Source organism: Archocentrus centrarchus, chromosome 12, assembly GCF_007364275.1.
Source record: "Archocentrus centrarchus isolate MPI-CPG fArcCen1 chromosome 12, fArcCen1, whole genome shotgun sequence".
Taxonomy (NCBI): Eukaryota; Metazoa; Chordata; class Actinopteri; order Cichliformes; family Cichlidae; genus Archocentrus; species Archocentrus centrarchus.
In genome coordinates this window covers 23,711,453-23,731,999 of record NC_044357.1, presented here as the reverse complement: position 1 = coordinate 23,731,999, position 20,547 = coordinate 23,711,453, and the positions used below count along the sequence as shown (strand labels likewise).

At 40.3% G+C, this 20,547-nt stretch overlaps 2 protein-coding genes across 3 annotated transcripts in view; both read left to right on the top strand.

Moving 5' to 3' along the window:
* The first annotated feature begins 235 nt into the window (after nt 1-235).
* LOC115789763 (uncharacterized) lies at nt 236-5,290 on the top strand. Its single transcript, XM_030743274.1, has 10 exons — nt 236-273; nt 1,633-1,735; nt 1,846-1,986; nt 2,097-2,272; nt 2,415-2,551; nt 2,802-2,895; nt 2,988-3,323; nt 3,435-3,591; nt 3,674-3,801; nt 3,953-5,290. Exons 2-10 carry the CDS (start codon nt 1,639-1,641, stop codon nt 4,271-4,273), a joined length of 1,587 nt encoding a protein of 528 aa, XP_030599134.1. The 5' UTR covers nt 236-273; nt 1,633-1,638; the 3' UTR covers nt 4,274-5,290.
* Nucleotides 5,291-7,970: 2,680 nt separating this feature from the next.
* Nucleotides 7,971-20,547, top strand: part of atp8b1 (ATPase phospholipid transporting 8B1) — a 31,814-nt gene continuing 19,237 nt past the window's right edge. Inside the window, exon 1 of one of the 2 annotated variants that reach the window (XM_030743255.1) lies at nt 7,971-8,224. The gene's annotated coding sequence lies outside the window, so the exon portion shown is untranslated. Of the gene's footprint in view, nt 8,225-20,234; nt 20,407-20,547 lie in introns of those variants that run through there. The other variant, XM_030743256.1, reaches the window with a different exon arrangement.

The following is a 20,547-nucleotide window of genomic DNA, read 5'->3' as shown; positions in this document are numbered from 1 at the left end:
CATTCGGACAATCAAAGACTCAGACAAACAAAAGGCACTTCGAACCATTGAGGAATGTACTGCTTTGAATGTTTTCTTATGATCCTGAACCCCCCTAGCATTCTCTTTTCTTTTTTGTTAATTATCTCCTTGGACTGTGCAGTATGACTATTGTGTGTAGAATTGTTTTTTCTGATACTTACTGTATGCTATTTCTTTCTGTTTGTATCAGTAAACAGTCCGAATTAAAAAAAAAAAAAGTCTCATGCAGTCTGGAGCTTACATCGTGACAAGGTAAGTTTTTGCATGATATTTTTTATGGCTGCATTCATTTTCCCTTTGCGCAAGTTTATTGATTAATACATAGTTTGCTTAACGTAAGTATATGCGTTTGGATATCACGGTATATATGTACAACTGCAATTTTTTGTGAGAGGTTAAAGCTAGCCAAACTGGTGTAGCATGAGGTGTCGGGTTAGCTGAACATTAAAACTTAGAAAATCTGAAGGCCATCTGAGTTAACATATTTAGCTGTGGTGTCGTTTTCTTGACGGTCTTGGCTTTAATATGGCATAATGTATCGAGGGGGTAGAGTGCCTGTGCTGGACCCGGGGCTTGAGCTCCTGCTTGTCGATGGACAGGTGCTAAAATCAGAAAAGCTATGAGAGGCCGGTGGTATGTTTCTGCTGGACGAATAGCTGGAGAGAGAAAAAACACACCGGGCCGCCACACCAAGTCCTGCACTAAACCCGGAGCTTTTAATCGGCAGGAGTAGTTTATTTATTTATCATTTTCTAAGTTTTGGGCTAAATTAAAAAAAAAAAGTTTTAACTTTAGCTTGTTAGCGGAGCTGGCAACAGGGTCGCATACCCTCCCGCCATCACCTGCTGCCATGGGTAATAAAGGTCTGAAATGCTGGTGAGTTTTTATAACTTTACTCAATGCTGCAGCTCTCCATGCATATAAAAAAATAACGTCACTGTCATGTTTATACCTTCAAGTGATGTTATATTGTCAAACTCTTTATTTATGGGTGTTGGTGCTGTTAGTCGTCATGACGGCATTCCTGACCTCGCGCCATTACCCATAATTCGTAGCGGAATCCAGTAGTTTACTTCCGCTTGCACTGTTGTTTACATTGCAGGGTTACACACTTGCTGTTCATTTAAACATTTTTACAATGCAGTTTCTTTTACATGGCGTAATGGCATTGCAAGGATGTTTTTAAAAAGCAGCGAGGACAATTCAGTAACAGTGCCTCACTTGTACGCCTTGAATCTTGCACCTGTTTAAGTATGAAAATACTAAAACTAATTAAAACTAAGCATTAAACCAAAAATAAAAACTAATAAAAACGATCAAAACCACTCTGAAAACTAATTAAAACTAACTGAATTGGAGAACAAAAAGTAAAAACTAACTAAAACCTAACTATAATGTAAAATCCAAAACTATTATAACCCTGGTGCTGGCTCCCATTATTTAGGTGGGGACTGGTTGGCATGACTTGTGCATATGAGAATCAAAGAAGCATTTCCACAGTCGATTTCATGCGAGTAAAGCAAACAAAAATGTTTCTGTCTCTACACATTCACGGTGAATATACTGTAAATAATGGCACATTGTGGTTGCCTTTTCTTTTTTCTTCATTAGTACATCATGTTGGTGAAGGTGAGATTTGGAGAAACGCAGAAGTATGTCAAAGTAGCTGAGACTGAAGATGGTTATGATGACTTCAGCACATTTCTTCAGAAAGGTTGGCATCAGTTTTCATGTAGTACAGAATGTTTGTGTAAATGGACTATTTGCTATAAAACCGTGCTATAAAAAGTTTTTCCATTGCTCTAAATATAATATTTTTATCAGTCATTGTGAAGCTAGGTCTTCCTCTTGAGACTGAGCTACACTTGACAGATGAATCAGGGACAGAAGTTGATGCAGATGTGTTTGAGGATCTTTTGCAAGCAGGGAACCTTACTGTTAGGGTGACAACTGAGAAGTCAACAGGTGAGGCTCAGCCTTGTTGAGGAAGGAGTAGATCATGAATTTAGAAAAATAAAGTATTTAGAACAAATGTTATCCATTTGCTGTATACATTTTTTTTCCACTGTTTCCAGTTGTGCTTCAACATGATTTATCATCTACTTCGCTGGAGTCAACCATGTCAGACAATTCATCTGTGTCAGTTTCTGGAGACTCCTTGCTAGCATCTTCTGACTCATCTGATGCCACAGTGATTGTTCACACAAACGGAGGGACGAGAACACATGCTGAACGGGAAGCAGCAAAAGAGGTGTGCACTGTGCAGCTTTTGTAACAAATGATGTAAAACATCAGGCACAAAGAATTTTGCTGTTAAACTGTGGGTTGTTTGTTGAATTTGATGTTGATAAAGATTGATGAAATTTCTGACTATGTGATGCTTAATCTTGTAGATGGTGAGAAATGCTCTCCAGGTTAAACCAGGTGGACAGGTTATTTTGGATGAATACGATAAACTGCGATCACTGACGGATGGCACAAGAAGACGTTTGGTAAACCTCCTTGTGGCCAACATGGTTGAAATTCATGGGTAAGACATCAATATTCATATTTATACTTTAAAAATGTTTAAAAGAGCACATTCAGTTTAGGACATTGCATATCAGTAAAGCAATTTCTTTAATATATCCTATAATGGAAATAAACATCAAATGGCTAAAGCATGACATAAAAACTGACAATTTGAGAGAGACTAAAACTCATTGAAGCAAATAACAGTAGAATTTGTCCCCTTTAAACCCTGATAGAATTGTTGTAGTTATGTCATGTTTATCTTTCAGGATGATCCCACCAGTCTCTGTGAGAACTAAATATGCTTTGGGCATCATCTCTCTATTTCCCAGCCTCAAAGATCCATATTCAGACAATGGATATGTAAGTTTTTAAATGAAAGTCTTTTATGTCAGTTTATGCAGTAGTAATATATTCTGAATTTGCTCTACAATTTTGTATTTTTACTATCACAGGAACACTTCTATGACCAACAGAGTGGATCTGGCTACTTGGCTTGGAGAATAAAAACTGTTCAGCGCAACTCGGCAGCTCAGTCCCGGAGATCCTCCACCAGCACAGCCTATGAAGATAGTCCAAAGAGAAAGAGAGAGGTTTCCTGCACTGATAAGCAGCTGCTTGGTGAGGAGTGTCGTGAAGCGATATCCTTTTTGAAACATTCAACTGATGAATCAGCAGTCAAAGAGAAGATGAGGGCCACATTTCAGTATCGTCAAACACTGATTCAAGATCAACAGTGCTCTTCAACAGTCTTGGATGTCTTCCCACGATTCCTTAACATCACTGGCTTGGTAAGACAAACAACTTATTATTAATATTATTATTATTATTATTAAGTGAATCATCACTCAAAGTATACACTTTCAACATGAAATAGTATAAAGATGCACATTCTTCTGTAGATTGACCAGGACTTCACCATGATGTTTGGAGAGGAGGTGTCGGGCAGATTTTTGGCAAAATGGCCTACTTTTTTCAAACCTAGGATCCTGACAGAGTGCAGAAAACTGACTTCTAATGAGCACATTGAAGAGCTCTTGTATTCGCAGCACGACACAGGTGGGTCTGGTTAGTTTGGCTCACTCTTTAAAATATCAGTTATGTATCATTTGAATGTGTCTTTTACCTGTGTTTCCCCTAGGCTGGGACAGTGACCTGTCAAGCATTCTACTGTTGCTTCACTTGCTTCCACCTACCTCCAAAGGCCACAAGAAGAGTGCCAAAATCAGCTCATGTCAAGCTGTGGACCATGTTGTGAGAAATCTGCAGGTATGCAAATCATACTGTATTTATGTGGTTATTCTGATGATCCTACTTCTTGTGTTGAAGCACTTTCTTATTGGCTTTGTTAGCTATTTGAATGTAGCTGTGCCATATTTCATGGATTTTTATCATTCCACTTCTATACATTTTGTCAAAGATGGGAGCCAGTGTCGAAACCTTCCTTGCTGGTGTGGAACCGGGACAGCCCTTCCTCCTGTGTGTTGGTGAAAACAAGAGCAGCATCCAAAGATACTACATCATCATTGATCACAAGGCCGTCCCTTGCAAGGCACAGACCTCCTTGGCAGCTTTCGATGAGCTCTTCAAGGCACACTTCATCTTCAGCGTCAACTACCATGAATCCCTCTATAACTTCTATACGTTCATCCAAACCACAGTTTTTAACATTGATGTGGGACATGCCAAGGAAAGTCCCAGAGTCAGGGAACTAAGAGCAAGATTTTTGCACGACGCTTGAGGTGATAAATATCCTTGGATGCAAATATGTTTCTTTGTTATGTCTGTAAAGCACACCACAAAAGTTCTGCATTGCTTTGTCAGCATTTAAGACTCCACCATGGTCTATATCCTGGAAAGACGTTACGTTTAAAATGTGGACAGTTGGGATGTTGTTTATCGTTTTGCACATATTCAGGTTTTAAAAAGCATCTTGTTCATTTCCATAGAGATGCTGCTTTGACTTATACTGCTGACAATGTGGACACTCTGAATGAAGTTGGTGAGCCCTCAACTTCACAGGCAGTCAGTACAAACTCTCCTGTAACTACTCAGCCCTCTACTGACAACAATCATATGTTAAATATGTGTTCCTCTGTTGTTGCACAGTTGCAAGCATGTGGTGTTGCTGAGAGCACAGTCCAAGCAATGGTGGGTTCTATGGAGGAACTTGTTAATGACATTCATAGGGATGTAAGAGAGGCAGTTCTTGGCTGCACTTCAGAAATTCAAGGCACAGATTTGGAAAAGAAAATTGAAAAATGTTTTGATCGACTAAAAAAATCCCTTTTCAACCTTAAATACTCGAGTCAAAAGACAGAAGTTCTTTGAGGAAAAGTGGGAAATTGTTGAACCTGTTGAGTATGTTCTTGGGGTGCGGTTTGATGTTCGCAGAGATCAAACAACAGGACTTTACAGTCAGGTCCCTGTAACAGATAAATTTGTGTATACGCCCATTCTAGGAACTCTTAAGTCTATGTTCAGGAATGCTGAATTATGTGAAAGTTTTTTGAAAGCCAATCTTCACGAAGAAGGCATTTATAAAGACATATGTGATGGTTCATACTTCAAAAGTAACATTTTGTTTTCCCAGAAAAAACATGTTCTACAGATTCAACTCTATTTTGATGAGTTTGAGACAGCAAACCCTTTAGGTTCAAAGAAAGGAATTCACAAACTTGGTTGTATTTACTTTATTTTGAGAAACCTTCCCCCAAAATATAATTCTGTGTTGATGAATATACATGTTGTGACTCTTTTTCACTCACAATACCTGAAAACTTATGGCTTTGATGACATCCTAAAGCCTCTTGTTGATGATCTTAAAATTCTTGAAACTCAAGGAATTGAGGTGCCTTTCTCAGACTCACCATTGCTTGGTTCTGTTATACAAGTAACAGGTGACAACCTTGGTTTACACGGACTGTGTGGTTTTGTTGAGTCCTTCAGTGCTACGTATTTCTGTAGATTTTGTTTGACAAGTAAGGATGAGTCACAGTCTGTCTTTACTGAAGATGACCCTGGTATGATTTTTCGTACAAAAGAAATCCATGTAGAACATTGTGCAGCTCTACAAGAAAATCCTATGTTGGATTCAACATTTGGTGTCAAAAAGACATGCTTACTCAATACATTGCATTTTTTCCACACCTCTGACAACTATGCAGTTGACATAATGCACGATTTACTTGAAGGTGTAGTACAGTACGAACTCAAACTTGTCTTTTAGTACCTTGTCAACCAGAAGTATCTTTCTTTGGAATCGTTGTCACAGAGGATTCAAAGTTTCAACTATGGTTATATTGAGAGAAAAAATAGGCCAAGTGGGTTGAAAATGGATGAGGTTAGCAAGGATCTTGGACTAAATGCAATTCAGTCTTGGTGTCTTGTGAGAAATGCTCCTCTTATTTTTGGTGATGTATTGGAAAGAAATAACTGTTACTGGAATCTGCTGCTCCTCTTGATACAGATTGTGAATATTGTGTTTTCACCCATTGTAACTAATGGTATGACTTACTATTTGAAGCACTTAATTAAGGACCACCACAAGCTATTTAGATCTTTGTTTCCACAGAAAAGATTGCTTCCAAAGCGTCATTTTATACTACATTATCCACGTTGTATTAGAAAAATAGGTCCACTCCTTCGTGTATGGTGCATGAGATTTGAGGCCAAACATAATTTTTTTAAAAGATCAGTGAAAAATTTCAAAAATATCACAAAAGCATTGGTTAAGCAACACCAGAGACAGCTAGCTTACCACTGGGAGAATTTTGATTTTCAGAGATTCGAGTGTGGTCCAGTGAAGACAAAAATTATTAAAAGCTTGGACGGAGGTGAGATTTTAAGTTCTGCTTTTAATGTAAGCACATACTGTGAAGTGTCAACCACTAATTGGGTGAAAAACTTTGGAACCGAATATCAGATTGGTATGTTTGTTTGTACTGGAACAAAAACAGAAATTCCTATTTTCAGAAAAGTCACCAACATCATTGTACATGATGAGCAAGCTTTCATTTTGTCTTGCAGAGTGGACACTCTTTATTTTGATGATCATTTCAATGCATACTGTATCAGTGAGAGAGCAGATTCATTTTCTGTGTTTCCAGTTAAGGACATGGTTTATTACAGACCCTATGACAAGCAGTTTTCTAATGAAATGTGTGAAAAAACATACATTGTGCCACACTGCCATATTCTATGAGTTCTGTTGTAGCTATTGCAAAGCCAGTGTTTTATGTGGTGTGCTTGTTTAAAATACAGGTGGATTCAAACTGCAACTTGTGTGGTTTTCTTTGTAAATTCAAGTGGCATCTTTTGTTTTTGGAAGTGAATTTGGGATTATTAATTGACTACCAGTAGTATTTTGAAAATCCAGATTTTGATTTAACACTTTCCATTGAGTTAATATATTTTAAACCTTATTCAGTGTTAAATTAACAGATATATGGTGTTAACTTTTGACACTACACACTGGTGTTAGGTAAATTCAACACTGATGTGTGTTAGATTTACGGACCAGAACCTCCCGCCATAAGAACAGTTTCTTCCCCTCTGCTGTTGGACTCATGAACAATAACCCTAAGACTGTTACCACCACCCTCCACAAACGCTGATGACCCTATGTCTATGCACCTGTCTGACTGCACTGATGTACATATTAGTGGAATATATTTAACATTCTTTTATCTTTTAATTAGTCTCTGCACTGTATATTTTGTAATTTTGTAATATTGTGTTATAGTTATAGCTCTAATATCTCTGTATATTTGCAATTTGTATACTTGTATATTGTCTTATAGTTTTTATACTTATTTGTTTTTTTTTCTGTAAGCACGAAGTACCGCAGCAGTTTCCTAATGCTGTGAACCTGTTCACCCATATGGCAATAAAAACCTTCTGATTCTGATTCTGATTCTGATTTCAACTATTGAGAGTGTTGTTTTAACTCTATCACAGTGTTAACTCTTTAACACTTTCAAAAGTGTTATTTTAACTCGATCTAGAGTGGACCAATATAGACACTTTGAAAGTGTTAATTCAACTCCCTAGGAGTTGAATTAACACTTCCAAATTTGCTGTGAACGTCATTATACAGATGTGGACTGAGCTAAAGTAGCCACTGGGTGTCACTACAGAGATGTGTTTCAGATTGTTTCGAACCCTCGACACAATTCGCTTCGAACGGTTCAGTGTTTCAGAAAGCCTCGCTTTGCCCATCACTTTAAATATGTTTTCAGGTGTGCTGTTCTACATACTTTTCTCAAACTAGTGAAAAGTCAATAAAAGTGACTTAAAAATGTTTTTTTTTTATTTATTTTGGCATACAGCCGCCGCCACCTGGTCTAATTAAGAATTCAATTAAACGCCGCTATACCTGCCGATCACGTGACCAGAAAACACCTCCGCGCCCACTTCCGTAGCTGCAGCCACCCCCCCACACATCCTGAATGCCACGCGTTGTTTTTAACGGGCTGCCTGCTGTTGTTTTCAGGGCTGGAGGAGATCAGACCGGTTCGGCAGGTTTGTGCGGGCCAACGCAGGTGAGGCAGCCGGGGAAGAAGGGCGGGGATCCGCTGCCAGAGACGGTATAATCAGGAAGAAGCTGACAACATGGTGCGGCGGCGGAGCGCTCCGGACACCGACTGAGAACAGGATTCACCTTTTTAATATTCATCTGAAGAGGAAAAAGGTAAGTTGAGTACAAATATACTCGTATAAATGGAGCTTTTTATAAGTGTATAATTGGGCAGGACCTGAGTTTCACCTGGACGGCTGCAGCAGAGCTCACCTTTTCTCTCTCTCGGTGGAAAGTTTCCGCTGAGACCTCGTTTTAAACCCTCATTGATTTAATCTGGCTCAGAACAGAGACGCTACTCATTTTTATTAAGACTCGGGGCCTGTGCTGGACTGATTTCATCCGCAGCCGAGAAGTCCCGCAGGACTGGAAGCAAAAGCAAAATCAGATCTGGGAGACGTTTTCAAATACTTGGCTTTTTGTCCTGTCCAAGAGACGGTTAAATATGATGTTATATATTTGCATATCATAGGAAACGCATCGCTCTGGGTTACTTAAAAAATATTTTTTTTAAATGCTGGTTTTATTTGAAATGTGTCTGGATTGTTTCCGAATTTCTGGGTTGTAAAATGTAATTAATTTTTGCTGAGGGAAACTCAGTATAAATCTGCAGCCTCACAAACGATCACATGATGATGCATCAGTAGGATTTTTCAGTCTGAGTGGAGCAGGGTCGCTAATTTCACTATTTTTGTTACCTGATTTTGACCAAACAAAAAGGAAACCTTGTGTGAAAAAGCAGCAGCGGCTCCCTCTTCAGTCACACTCTTCTTTTCCTCATTGAAATCTGACAAATTTGCAGGTAGCAGCTAGATAGATAATATATATATCTCTGTGTTTCTCTTCTGATCAACTTTGGCCTTAACTGATGGCTTTAAGGGAGGGTGAGTGTGTTGGCCTCAGCTTTGCCGCTTGTCCACCTTATATTGGTCCCATCTGCACAACACAGCACCCCCCCTCCGCTGTAATTGAGCTGTAGGTTGGAAAAAGCCCAGATCAGGCCCGAATGCTGGGATGTTTGGATAGGTGACCTGTCTTTATTATGATTTTTTAAAAATGTGCTGCTTGTATTTCAGGTTACATTTGTGATTCCCAGTCTGGTGAAATAAATCTGTTACACAATCAAATGCCAGGATGACTAAGGGAAATTACAGCTGTTAAAAATGAGCATATTTTTCTGTATTAATAATAAATGTGAGGACGTTGTGTAAAAATATTTTGGAGCAAGAGGGGAAAAAAAGTGCGTTGCTTCTTAAAAACCTGTTACACACAGCCTTTATGTTTTCAGTGAAATATGTAGCTTCTGGAGTTCTGGTCCAAATCATTAACAAAGAAAAAAAGTCTCCGTGATGGTTTTGCTTTACGGCAGTTTCTTCATATTGGTGATGGCCGTCGCTCAGGAGAAGACTTCAACATGTCCGGCGTGCCTCAGACGTCAGATTCAATGATTTGGAAGCACACTGGTGTGCGCAACAACTGAAAACTGGGTTTAAATCAACAGGGTGGATTCTTCAGTTTAACACAGCAAAGTATGTTGACATTTAGTACAAACATTTAGTGCAGTTCTATTAATAAACTGCATTTAATTTGATGTTTTCATCAAGTAAAGTCAGGATAAAGGAAACAATTGTTGCAATAAACTAGCCACGCAGCACCAGCAGCCATTTGGCAAAATGCCTATTTAGCTGTTACAGATTTTGCTCATATGACAGTTCCATAGGTGCAAATGTTGATGCAGTAGCTGTGTGCTCGTATAAGGCTGGGGATAGATGCGCATCAGCTGTGAGCAGGCAGAGAGGCACTAAACCAGCAGCTGGGTGACGCATACAGATAACAGGAAAATATGTCTGTGTAGATTCTCAGTCATAGTAGTCTTTAAAAAAAGGCGACTGGATTTCTCTCTGAAGAAGTCCACTCACCTTTTTTTTTTTTTTTTTTTTTTTTTATATCGAGCTCCTGAGTTTACAGGAAACTGGCTCAACAGGTAGGAAGGTGAAACGACCCAGCGGCCTTTTTGTTTGTTTTAGGGCTCATTCTCATTCACAGCACCCCCCCCCCCCCCCCCCCCCCCCCGGTCCACTGGAGTTTAACATTTGATAGTAAAAAAAAAAAAAAGAGGTTTCAAGTGGAGCCCTTTACATACACCCATTACATAAACACCTCCTGGCTGCAGTTCACACCTGGATAGCCTCAGGTGTGTGTGTGTGTGTGTGTGTGTGTGTGTGTGTGTGTGTGTGTGTGTGTGTGTGTGTGTGTGTGAGAGAGTGAGAGTGGATCTTGGATGTTTTTCCATAAACACGCAGAGAAGCTCTTCCACGGCAGACCGAGCAAGTTTGAGTTTCTTTGATTAGGGAAATATTCTTTTTTTTCTTATGGAAATTTCTGACCTTGAAAGCAGAGATGGAGAAATTTGAATTGTGACTTGACAGGCAAATGGACTGAAGGACAATGTGAGGCGAAGACGTCACAAAGGCTGCTTTAAATTTTCTTTGTTTTCCATGAAGACACCCAGACGGGTCTGAGGGTTTTTGTCTGGACTGCCCAGGAGATGAGTTTATCTGTGCTTTGGGATGCTGCTTTATTCAGGGATATCGAGTTTCCTCATTTAACGTTTTTACAGATAGGGTGATGGGGAGGCTCACATCTTTGTGTTCTTGTCACCATGGAAGTGAATCCACCTGCTTTTTATCTTTGCACACTCTATGTTTAGATATCTGCACCCTGGAATAAAAATAAGACTTTCCAAAGCAAATTTAAACTAACTAAACAAATATTTTATACTTAAAAAGCTAAAATAGTTTTTCTTTTTAACACTTTAATTTGCATCTTTGTTACTTTGATCACATCAAACATTAAAACCAGACTGAGGCTTTAATAACACAGACATTTATTGATTTTCCTGTGACTGTGAGTCCTTCTGTTAACTCTACATGTTTATTCACTTATGCTCCTCATGAGTACCACTCATATTTATAAGATTTAGAAAGACCAAAAGTCACAAAAATGACTGAAACAGGACTAAAATGAAACATTTTCAACCAAATAAAAGAACAAAAAAACACATCTGTAAAGCCTCTGAGGCAGAATTTAAATAAAACCATAATTCTGCTACAGATGGCTGATGACAGACTAATCGCTCCATCACGAGCATCGACTTTGGTGACACACACACACGTGTATGATTTTTCATTTTTCCTGTGTGGCCTACTCAGTCATGAAGAGCGCAGATTTATGACTGTGTATTGGTGAATATGGTCGTATAGTGGCAGAATATTGATCGATGCCCCGAGGCCTCCTCATCGCTCGCTCCAACCAAAACAACTTCTGTCAAACGTTTTTTCCCAGACCTCGAGTCATCTCGAGGTTCCTCACATGTGCAGAAAGAAAAACAGATGCAAACCACGAGTCAAATATAATTTGACTGCATAGGTTATGAACATGGTGCGTGCATTTGTTATTTAAAGAAAAAGAGCCATGTATCCTTTTTCAGGGTTTGGGGGGGTGGAGCCTATCCCAGCAGTCACAGGGTGAGATGCGGGGTGCACGCTGGAGAGGTCGCCTGTTGCTGTGATTCCTGCTGCAGACTTGGAACAGTGTCTTAATCCCCAGAAGTAATGAACCTGTGGTGGTGCGGTGTTTTGCCCAGGGGCTCTGGCAGAGAATCTCACCTCCGTAAAGAGCCAGCCCTCACAGACACAACCTGACACCCATGCAGGCTGATTTCTAACATTTCTAGATTGATGAATTTCGCCCGTGTTTGCAAACTGTCCAACAAAAGAACAGAAAAGCTGAAGATGCTCAGAGGGGGAATATCGGATCTGAGTTGCTGGTTTAATTCCAGCAGTGTGGAGGTGCAGACATGTCAGCTGTTACTCATTTAAACTTTTTAGAGCATCGTGAAACAAACAGCAGAGCAACCAGCATCATCAGGGCCCGAGCACAACCTGTTTGAAGGCCCTATTGTAATGGCTTTGGACGTTTAGGCAAATGAATTTCTTTTTTGAGGGCCTAAACATGCTCAAAAACTCAGGTCTGGTGAAAATTTAAGTATTTTAATGGTTTCAGGCACGGCCCTTTCAAAATGGCTCTACAGCGCCACCTTTAGTTCAATTCCCACTGCTGTGTTTCACATACATATATGAAATTTGGTACACCTATGTAACATGTCCAATGCCCTAAACCCAACAGGAAGTCCGCCAGTTTGAATTAAATGGCTGATTTTAGCTATTTTCTGCCCTTATACTTCCTTTAGTAACTCAGAGGTTTTGGAAGTTATCAACTTCATATTTGTTTTGTCTTATCTGCACACCAGGAGGAATCTAAATTTTAAAAATGGTGAGTTTTCACCAGAGGGCGTGGCCGTGGAGAGAAAAATGTATAGTTTCCCGTAAATGGATGAAATCGGTTACAGACATTCTGTACACCATCACGCTCAAAAAACCTCCGAGCGCGGCACAGCTCGAGCGCGCCGTGGGTCGACATGCTTTGGGTGCGAGGGCTCGATCATCGCCGCTTGCGGCTTTAATTTTTATTTAATTTTAAGGAATGAAGTGCATGTGATTGCATGTTTCTAAAAAAAAAAAATGCTTCACAAATAATTTTTACTATTTATTAATGAGAAGATATTAAAAAAAACTGTTTCAAAATTTAATTTAATGAAGGATCTCCCAGGTTTTTTTTTTTTTTTTTATAGACTTGTTTTTTTTTTTTTTTTTTTTTTTTTTTTTTGCATGTCATGTCTGGCAGATCTTGCAAGCAGAACTGTGATCTGAATGCATTGTTGTGCCAAACATATTTGCTATTTCAAGATGAGCTCTATAGGTTCTCTATAGGCTCCTCTTGTTACTGTGTAATCCTTTATTTTATTTGAATTATTTTTAACATGCTATTTATCAAATTGTGCCAGAAATGACAGGCTTAAGAAATAGAAAAGAGAAGAGAAAGAAAAGAGAAAGGGAAAGAGGAAGAAGAAGAAAGGGGGGGGAAAAAAAGGAGAGAAAATAGAAAAAAGAAACAGGAAAGAGTGCAAGTAAGTAAACCAAATAGTTAGCCACTTGTTAAACTTAAGATATTGACAATATCTGCAAAATTAAAGATTGTGTGGGGAAAAATAAATAAATAAATAAATAAAAATAAAAGACTTTTATAGACTTCTGAGTTCAGACACCATCAGTGAAGATGTTTGGGATCATGAGCAGATCCTTTCTTTCTCCAAACCTTAAAGGTTCATCTTTGTCTCATCAGTCCATAAAACTGTCCCATAGTTTCTGAGGCTTCTCTCTGAGCTTCCTGTTCTTCTGGCTCTTTAGTGGTTCACATGTTCTGGTGAAGTTCATGAAGTCTCCTGTGAACAGCACCCCTGCCCTCTGGAGGTTGTTGCTGATGCAGCACTTACAATGTTTCCTCGGTTCGATATCTGTTAGCACGCCAGAGACGACTTTCTTCTTCAGGACCTTCTAAGCGTTACTGGCTGTGGCCGATGTTTGTTCATGGCTCTGGTTGATTTTTCGATCTTCTCTCAGCTTCACAGCTGCTTGTTTCTCACCCACAGACGACTCCCTGCTTTTCATATTGGTTACTCCTCTGCACAGTTTGCACAGGCAAATCTGAACTTGAGCGTAGACATTCAGCACTATTTATTGTTTGAATAATCGATGCAACAGGACACACCTGGGCAGCAAAACACACCTGTCAGTCACATTGCTTCAGACAAAGGGTGCGACCTTCTGAACTGTGGGTCAGATCCAGATGTAAATACCTGGAAGTAAAAGCTGATTTAATGTCAAACCGAATGTTTTCAGTCCACAGCAGAAATAAAGTGACTGGCCTCACTGTGGGGACTGAATGTAAACAATTAATTATTGGTGAACGTGTGTGTGTGTGTGTGTGTGTGTGTGTGTGTGTGTGTTTAAATAAGTAACCTTGTGAATCTTGTAATGCAATGCCTGAAAGGCTTTAAAAAAAGGAAAAAGGCTGGAGTACTAAAGGAGATGTTAATGAAGCAGGAATACGGCGAGTGCTGGATCACAGAGTGACTCTGCAGGATGATCTGCAGAGAACAGGCAGCCATTGTTCATGTTTCCCACCTTTATTGCAGACATCAGCTCACTGACCCTTTGTCTCTTTGCTGGCAGAAATGACCTCCATGCAGTTAAATTAGGTTTAGGTCAAAATTTAAGGATCAAGCGACTCAGTTTTGTGGATCAGGGCTCAGCAGAACTGCAAATCTCACGGACCTGGACAGTTACAACAGAAGCTGTTGTGCATTTTTCCTTTTCAAAGCCTGAGGCCTACATTACCCAAAATGCAATGGAGCTAGTGGTGTATCATGGTAGCAGAGCCTGATGTAGCCTGGAGGCTTTAACATCAGGCTGGTGTCTTTATAACTCCACATCCTGAGATTTTTTTCTTTCCCCCTCAGCCGACTTTAACTTTAATTCACACGTGCAGAAGTGCATCAAACATCTCGTGCATGCAGACCCTGATGTGAAGATACTGTGTTGTTTTTCAAGCTTAATGCTGCAGGCCCTGCATAACTACTTCTGGTGAAGCCTGTTTGCAAAGCTCCAAAATGTAGATGCATTTCCAGCTGTCATCACACTGTGATTTTAAACACTTAGTTTGTTTACAAATTGGCACCCAAATAAATTATCAATAATTTTTAAGATGAATTAAACATAAATAACTAAATAAAAAGATAAATAAATAAATAAAAATACAAACATTAACAAGAACAGCCTATAGAAACTTTTAGAGCTGTTCTCGTTAAAGCAAATATGTTTGGTACATCAGTGCATTCGGATCATCATTCCGAAAAATGCCACACATGACAGGCTAAAAAAAAAAAAAAAGATGAATTAAACAAACACTGAATTCTGTATCTTTTTAAGATTAATATGGATCTGTATGAGAACGGCTTCCTGCACAGGTCACAGTGAATACAAAACACAGTATTTCAAATGTAAATTTAATATTTGAGGCTCCGAAAATGCAGATCTGCACAATCTCGTGCTTCTTGTTTTACTTCCCTGAAGCTGCCCGCTCACCTGAGCCGTCTGACCGAGCGCTGCTCCTCCTCCCTCCTCAGGTTTCACTGTCGTCACTCAGGTATGCTCTCCCCTGTCCCACTCTGCAAATCCCTCCCCACCTCCTCCCTCCCTGCACCTTCTGGTTGCTATGGGGATGTCCTGGGACAGGCACCAAATCTGCTTTCTGACAGGTGATCCTTGTGGTGCGGCTGCCTCTCAGCCTCCCATTGGTCTTTACCTGCAGGGCAGGGCTGAGCCCTCAGGAAGGAAAACGGATGAATGTGGTTTTTTTTTGTTTTTTTTTTTTTTAATGAAGCTGCTTTCTTGCTCGGATGACTTCCCATTTTTTTCCTTTAGGTCAATTAGACGAGTTGTTGGCTCGGGCTGCAGCAGAGTAGTTTGATACTGTTCCTGGGCACGGCCCAAACTGCCTCTTTAAGACAACCTTTTTCTTCTTGATTGGCTGCTCCTCATAAACAGAAGATCTGAACAGCCACCTCAGAGTCACAGCAGAAACAGGAAACACAAATTGTGATGCACACAAAGATTATGAAGGCGTTTCATTTCCCCTGCAGCAGGTTTGTTGTTGAGCCAAAAGTGTGGAGCTTTGGAAAAAAAAAAAACAAAACTTTAACCCACATCTTCATCTTCCTGTAACACTAACAGAGAAGTATGGAACGAATCTATAGCTAAAAGACCTCCAGCCTTCAAACGTGGACCTTTTTTTTCCCTGTAAATCAGTAGATATGAGACACATAAAATGCTGTGTTAAGGAAACTGTTACATGAGACAGTCTGACACCAGCGCCATCAAAAGAAGTGAACATGAAGCATTTCGAGCGGTCTGAATCCTCAGATTTTGATATAATTTATCTGAGTGATCGTTTTTATCAGAAAATCGGGACATTATTATTTCCCAAAACTTGTCGCTGTAACAGGATCCAGTTCAGTGCAGTAGCAGGATATTTATGGTAATTTTGACATGAATTGTGAATGGCTGATGAGGAGGGGAAACTTCAGGGAAAGCAGCTTATTTGCAACTCTATAAAATTACAGAGAGGTTTTTTTCATATGACCAATGTTTTTATTTTTTTTCTTTGCATCTTTTTTGCATCGACTGAATGATTTGTTTTGAATTTATCTCATTATCTTATATAATAATTTATCTTGGCATCACAGCGCTGGAGAGCTCTCGTTTAAAGTTTCCACATGAATCCGATTGAGCGTTTTGCCCCCTGGTTATGATCTGACAGAAACATCTCATTTCTCCTGGAGTTTGAGCCTCGGCTGGAGATCTTTTTGTTCCGTGACCCCTGAGGTGGCTTTGAGGGAAGATAGTCTGTTAGAGCATGTCTTTAGAACCACATATATATTCATTTACTATACAAGGAGTAGCTGGAGGCATCTTGTAACATCAGCTGCGGTGGACATGTCGGAAGTCTTGGTCTGGATATCCTGCCAAAACCTGAATCTCCAGTTATTTCACAGTGATGGCCTGGAGGAGGATGACCTTTTATAAAGCAGCAGCAGATGCTGCAACAAGAACTCCAGAAGCTTTAAATTTCTATATCTGAAGTTGTTTTGATAGCGTGCATACCTGCAAGTGAGTCTTTAAGAATATTTGCATGAATGCAGGTGTGACACACGGCTTTGTTTGGCTTTGTGTGTCCTTTGGCGTGGCGTTGTGTTTGAATATTGGCAGCTTTTCTGGTAAAAGAGATTTTCAACCAGTGACTCTCGTCCTGGTGTGTTTGAGTACAGCTTGAACGTCGAGTCTGATTGTCCTGTTCAAAGCCCATTGTTCTTCTCTCCCAGTGTTCGTGTTCAGGCTTGTTATCATACATGGCTCCCTCACTCAAAGCTTGAATAGAAACGAACCTTTACAGGAAGATCGGGTCTGAAACATGCACACCTGTAAGTCCATATATTTATATATACAGCTACCAGAGGGCCAACGGTGAGCTTCAAAATGTGGGTCCAAAGCAGGAGGAGACGGCATTGTTGCTTACAGACCACCTTTTATACACAGTACATGGTGGTGCCTAAAATAGATCATACTGTGTTAAACGTGTGTGTGTGTGTGTGTGTGTGTGTGTGTGTGTGTGTGTGTGCACTAATGAGTTGTTGGTGGAAACCTTCCTGTAACTGTTAATTAAAGTTGTGAAATACGGCGAGCTGAGATGTGTTCCTGCTCTTTGTAAAGCACAGAGGTCTTAGACGGTGCCGAGGATCTGGCAAAGAAAGCGTGATTAAGGTTTAATTTTAGCCCTGGGCTGATAATAAATAAAAGTGTCAGCTGGAAAAACACAGAATTGGGCAAGCAGTTGCGAGCAAGTGAACGTTTCCTATTACCTGAACACTTACTGTGGAAATAAAGGTGACAAACACACTGAGACGCAACGTCCAGTCTGATTTAGAAACCCTTAAACTAATGGATGTGTTACTACACTTTAAAGAGAAAAAATAATCACAGAATATCCGGTGACTGCAGTAACGCCAGAACTTGATTTTCATGCCCAACAAGTGGGCAGGAATGCCGCTGTGTGGCTCTCATTCAAAACGGGAATGCAGGAAAAGCTGGTACAAGCTTGCGGTGTCATTTTTCCGGTGGGGCAGTTTTGTGGCAGACATGCTGACGTGTCATAAAAAGCTCAGGAGAAAGAAAACATATTAACGAAGGCCTCATTGGTCCCAGCATCAGGGTGTGGCCAAGGCTTTGAATATGTTAGGTGAAATCTAGCGGTCAGTGATTTATTCATGGGGTTGTTATAATGCGACTTTTGTTTGTAGAGAAAAAATCATTAATATGAATTCAAAGCACAGACTGTGGACTGAACTTTGACCTCCTTCAGTATCGAAGGTGCTGCTCAGCTCTGTTTACTGTGTGTGTGTGTGTGTGTCTGCTGGCATTGTTTGGTGCTTTTTGTTTGGTTTTGGAAACCAGATTAATGAACCTTATCAGCTGTGCTAATGGACTCCATCACACCATGAAACCTCGAGCTGATAGAAAGTGCCAACCTGAGCTTGTTAACCAGGAACTGCTGCTGTCTGAGAGCGTTCCCACGAAACGGCTACAACTCTTTAAAGCTGAGACAAGAAGGCACAAAAGATGTGAATTAATATTATAAATCTGGTTTATAACCTTAACCAGTTTATTCGGACACTGTGACTCTATGGGTCATGCTAACTTTGCACATTTCCTCTGCTGCGGAGATGACACGAGGTGTTGCACAAAGCCACAAAGAGGGGCGAAACATGAGCGTCAACTCAAAGCTTTTCCTCAAAAAGGATTTTAATTATTCGTGTTTGTTGATCAAACAAAATTTGGCCACGCAAATCATAGACTATGAATAAAAGATGGAAGTTGACACATGATGTCACGCATATCAGCCATGGACACAGCTTATCTGAGGGCCACCAGAGGGCGATAGCTGTGAGAGCCGAGAGTTTCTGTCCTCTGGAAGTCTAAAGGAAAACGGCTTTCCGACGACCTCTGAGCGCAGGAGCTCAGCAGGAAAGCGTCTACACTCATTTTGGGGGACTGAGATTTTGCAAATCTTGGTTAAACCGTGTTTCAAAATGGACTGTTATCTGTGGTTTGATACCACAAGCTCATTGGCTTATGACTTATCAGTCACAAGTGAGCGTGCAGTTTTAGGTTCAGACCGGCGACAGCAGAAATCGAGGCTTCAGGACGAGACTTCACAAACCAGTGGGAGACGTCACAGCAGCCGAGTCCATCTTCAGGCTGTCTGTGGATGTCACGTGTCAGATATTTTGGATACGCAGAATATTAATATTTTGGATATTTTGAAGCCTCAACTTTAGCTTTAAACCCTCACCACCATATATTAGCATTTTAATTCTTAATGTAATGTAAATGGATGAGTTTTGTTTCTTAAATCCCCCGTTAACAGCGGTCACAAAGGGTAAACTCACTATAGAAACCGAAATCATTTTGTACCAGGCTGTGAACATGTTTATTTCTGCTCTGAAGAATGATTTCAGCCCTGAAGGTTGCTACTTCATCCAAACTAACTATATTTTCCTGAGACGGCTCATCCTGTAGCTCGTCCTGTTCAGTGTGAAGGAGACACACAGAGCCATATTAGAAACCATGAAAAGTGAGCAAAATGATATAAATTAATATAACTTCTTAAATTTCTTTCTGCTGAGAGAAACTAAAATTCTCCTGAAATATGTTTTTGTCTTTATGGCTATCCTGTTTTCCATTCTGCCTGTTGTTGTAGCCCACTGGCCCATCACTGAAGATGTGCTTCAATAACTCATAACAGCCGGAAACTGAAGTTTTTAGGAAACCTGTGAAGAAAAAAACAAACAGATCTTTTGTGAGGAACTGTTCTTAGCAGTAGCTGGTGCTCCATGGAGTAATTTTCAGCAGTAGCTCAGGATAGATGGGTTGTGATGTGGCCCAGAACAATGGGGTGGCTCACTGATGATCTTGGAGAGGAGCTGGGCTGGGCTTCTTGTAAAGTGTCCCACAATCACAGCTGGTCTTCAGAGAAGCTTTTAAAACATTAGTTTCAGATTTGTAGATCTGCTGTTCGAGGTTCCAGTCGCACCAAATCTGTGAAATCAGAGAAACTGGATGACAGGATTAGAGTTTTGGTTTTTCTCTTGATAAATGTACCGTGTGTGAGTCAGGTTTCTCTTCATCTGTGAATCTGAAACGGGACACTGGATTCACCTTTCACCCCATGCGTCGTGTCAGGTTGCTGCTTTAAAAAAACACTGCTATAAAAAGCTGGTGCTTTGTGCACGCAGAGGTTGGTGAGGAGGAGGAGGGCGTGATTGCATTCCTTAGATGTGTGTGCGTGTCCATTTGTTACACAGCGCTTGCAGCGTCATCACACTGCATCATGTTTACGTGTTTTGTGACAGCGAGAAGTAAACCTGAAGTGCGGCTGTTCATTTGTGTCACTTTGTTGTGTATTAATGACACGGGGTGTCCAGCTTTCCTGCTGTGAAACAAGTTTGTGTTGTTCTGCCAGTTGGAGCCAGATGTATATTTAAAGATTCAGCTGCTCACCTCCGGATACCCTGTGGCAGCTGGGATACCCCCCCACCCATCATAGCAGCCATGAATTGGATGTTTTCATTACAGTGGATGAGTTTATATAAATTTTTACAGTCCACATAATGCTTGTGCCATCGTAGGAGCGCTTTCATGTTTCCTGACGTCACATCTGAAAAAACTCAAAGGTGGCGACGCTCCAAATGCTCCACACTTCAAAATGCAACTTCACAGATGAGTGGTGGCGTGGCATGGCAGCTACACCAGCTTTTATCCAGCATCTATGCAAAAAAAAAAATTTTTTCAAAGTTATTCATAAAATGTGACCTTTCTTTTCTCTAAACAAACTCTTTAATCACTTAAGTGATTTTCCTG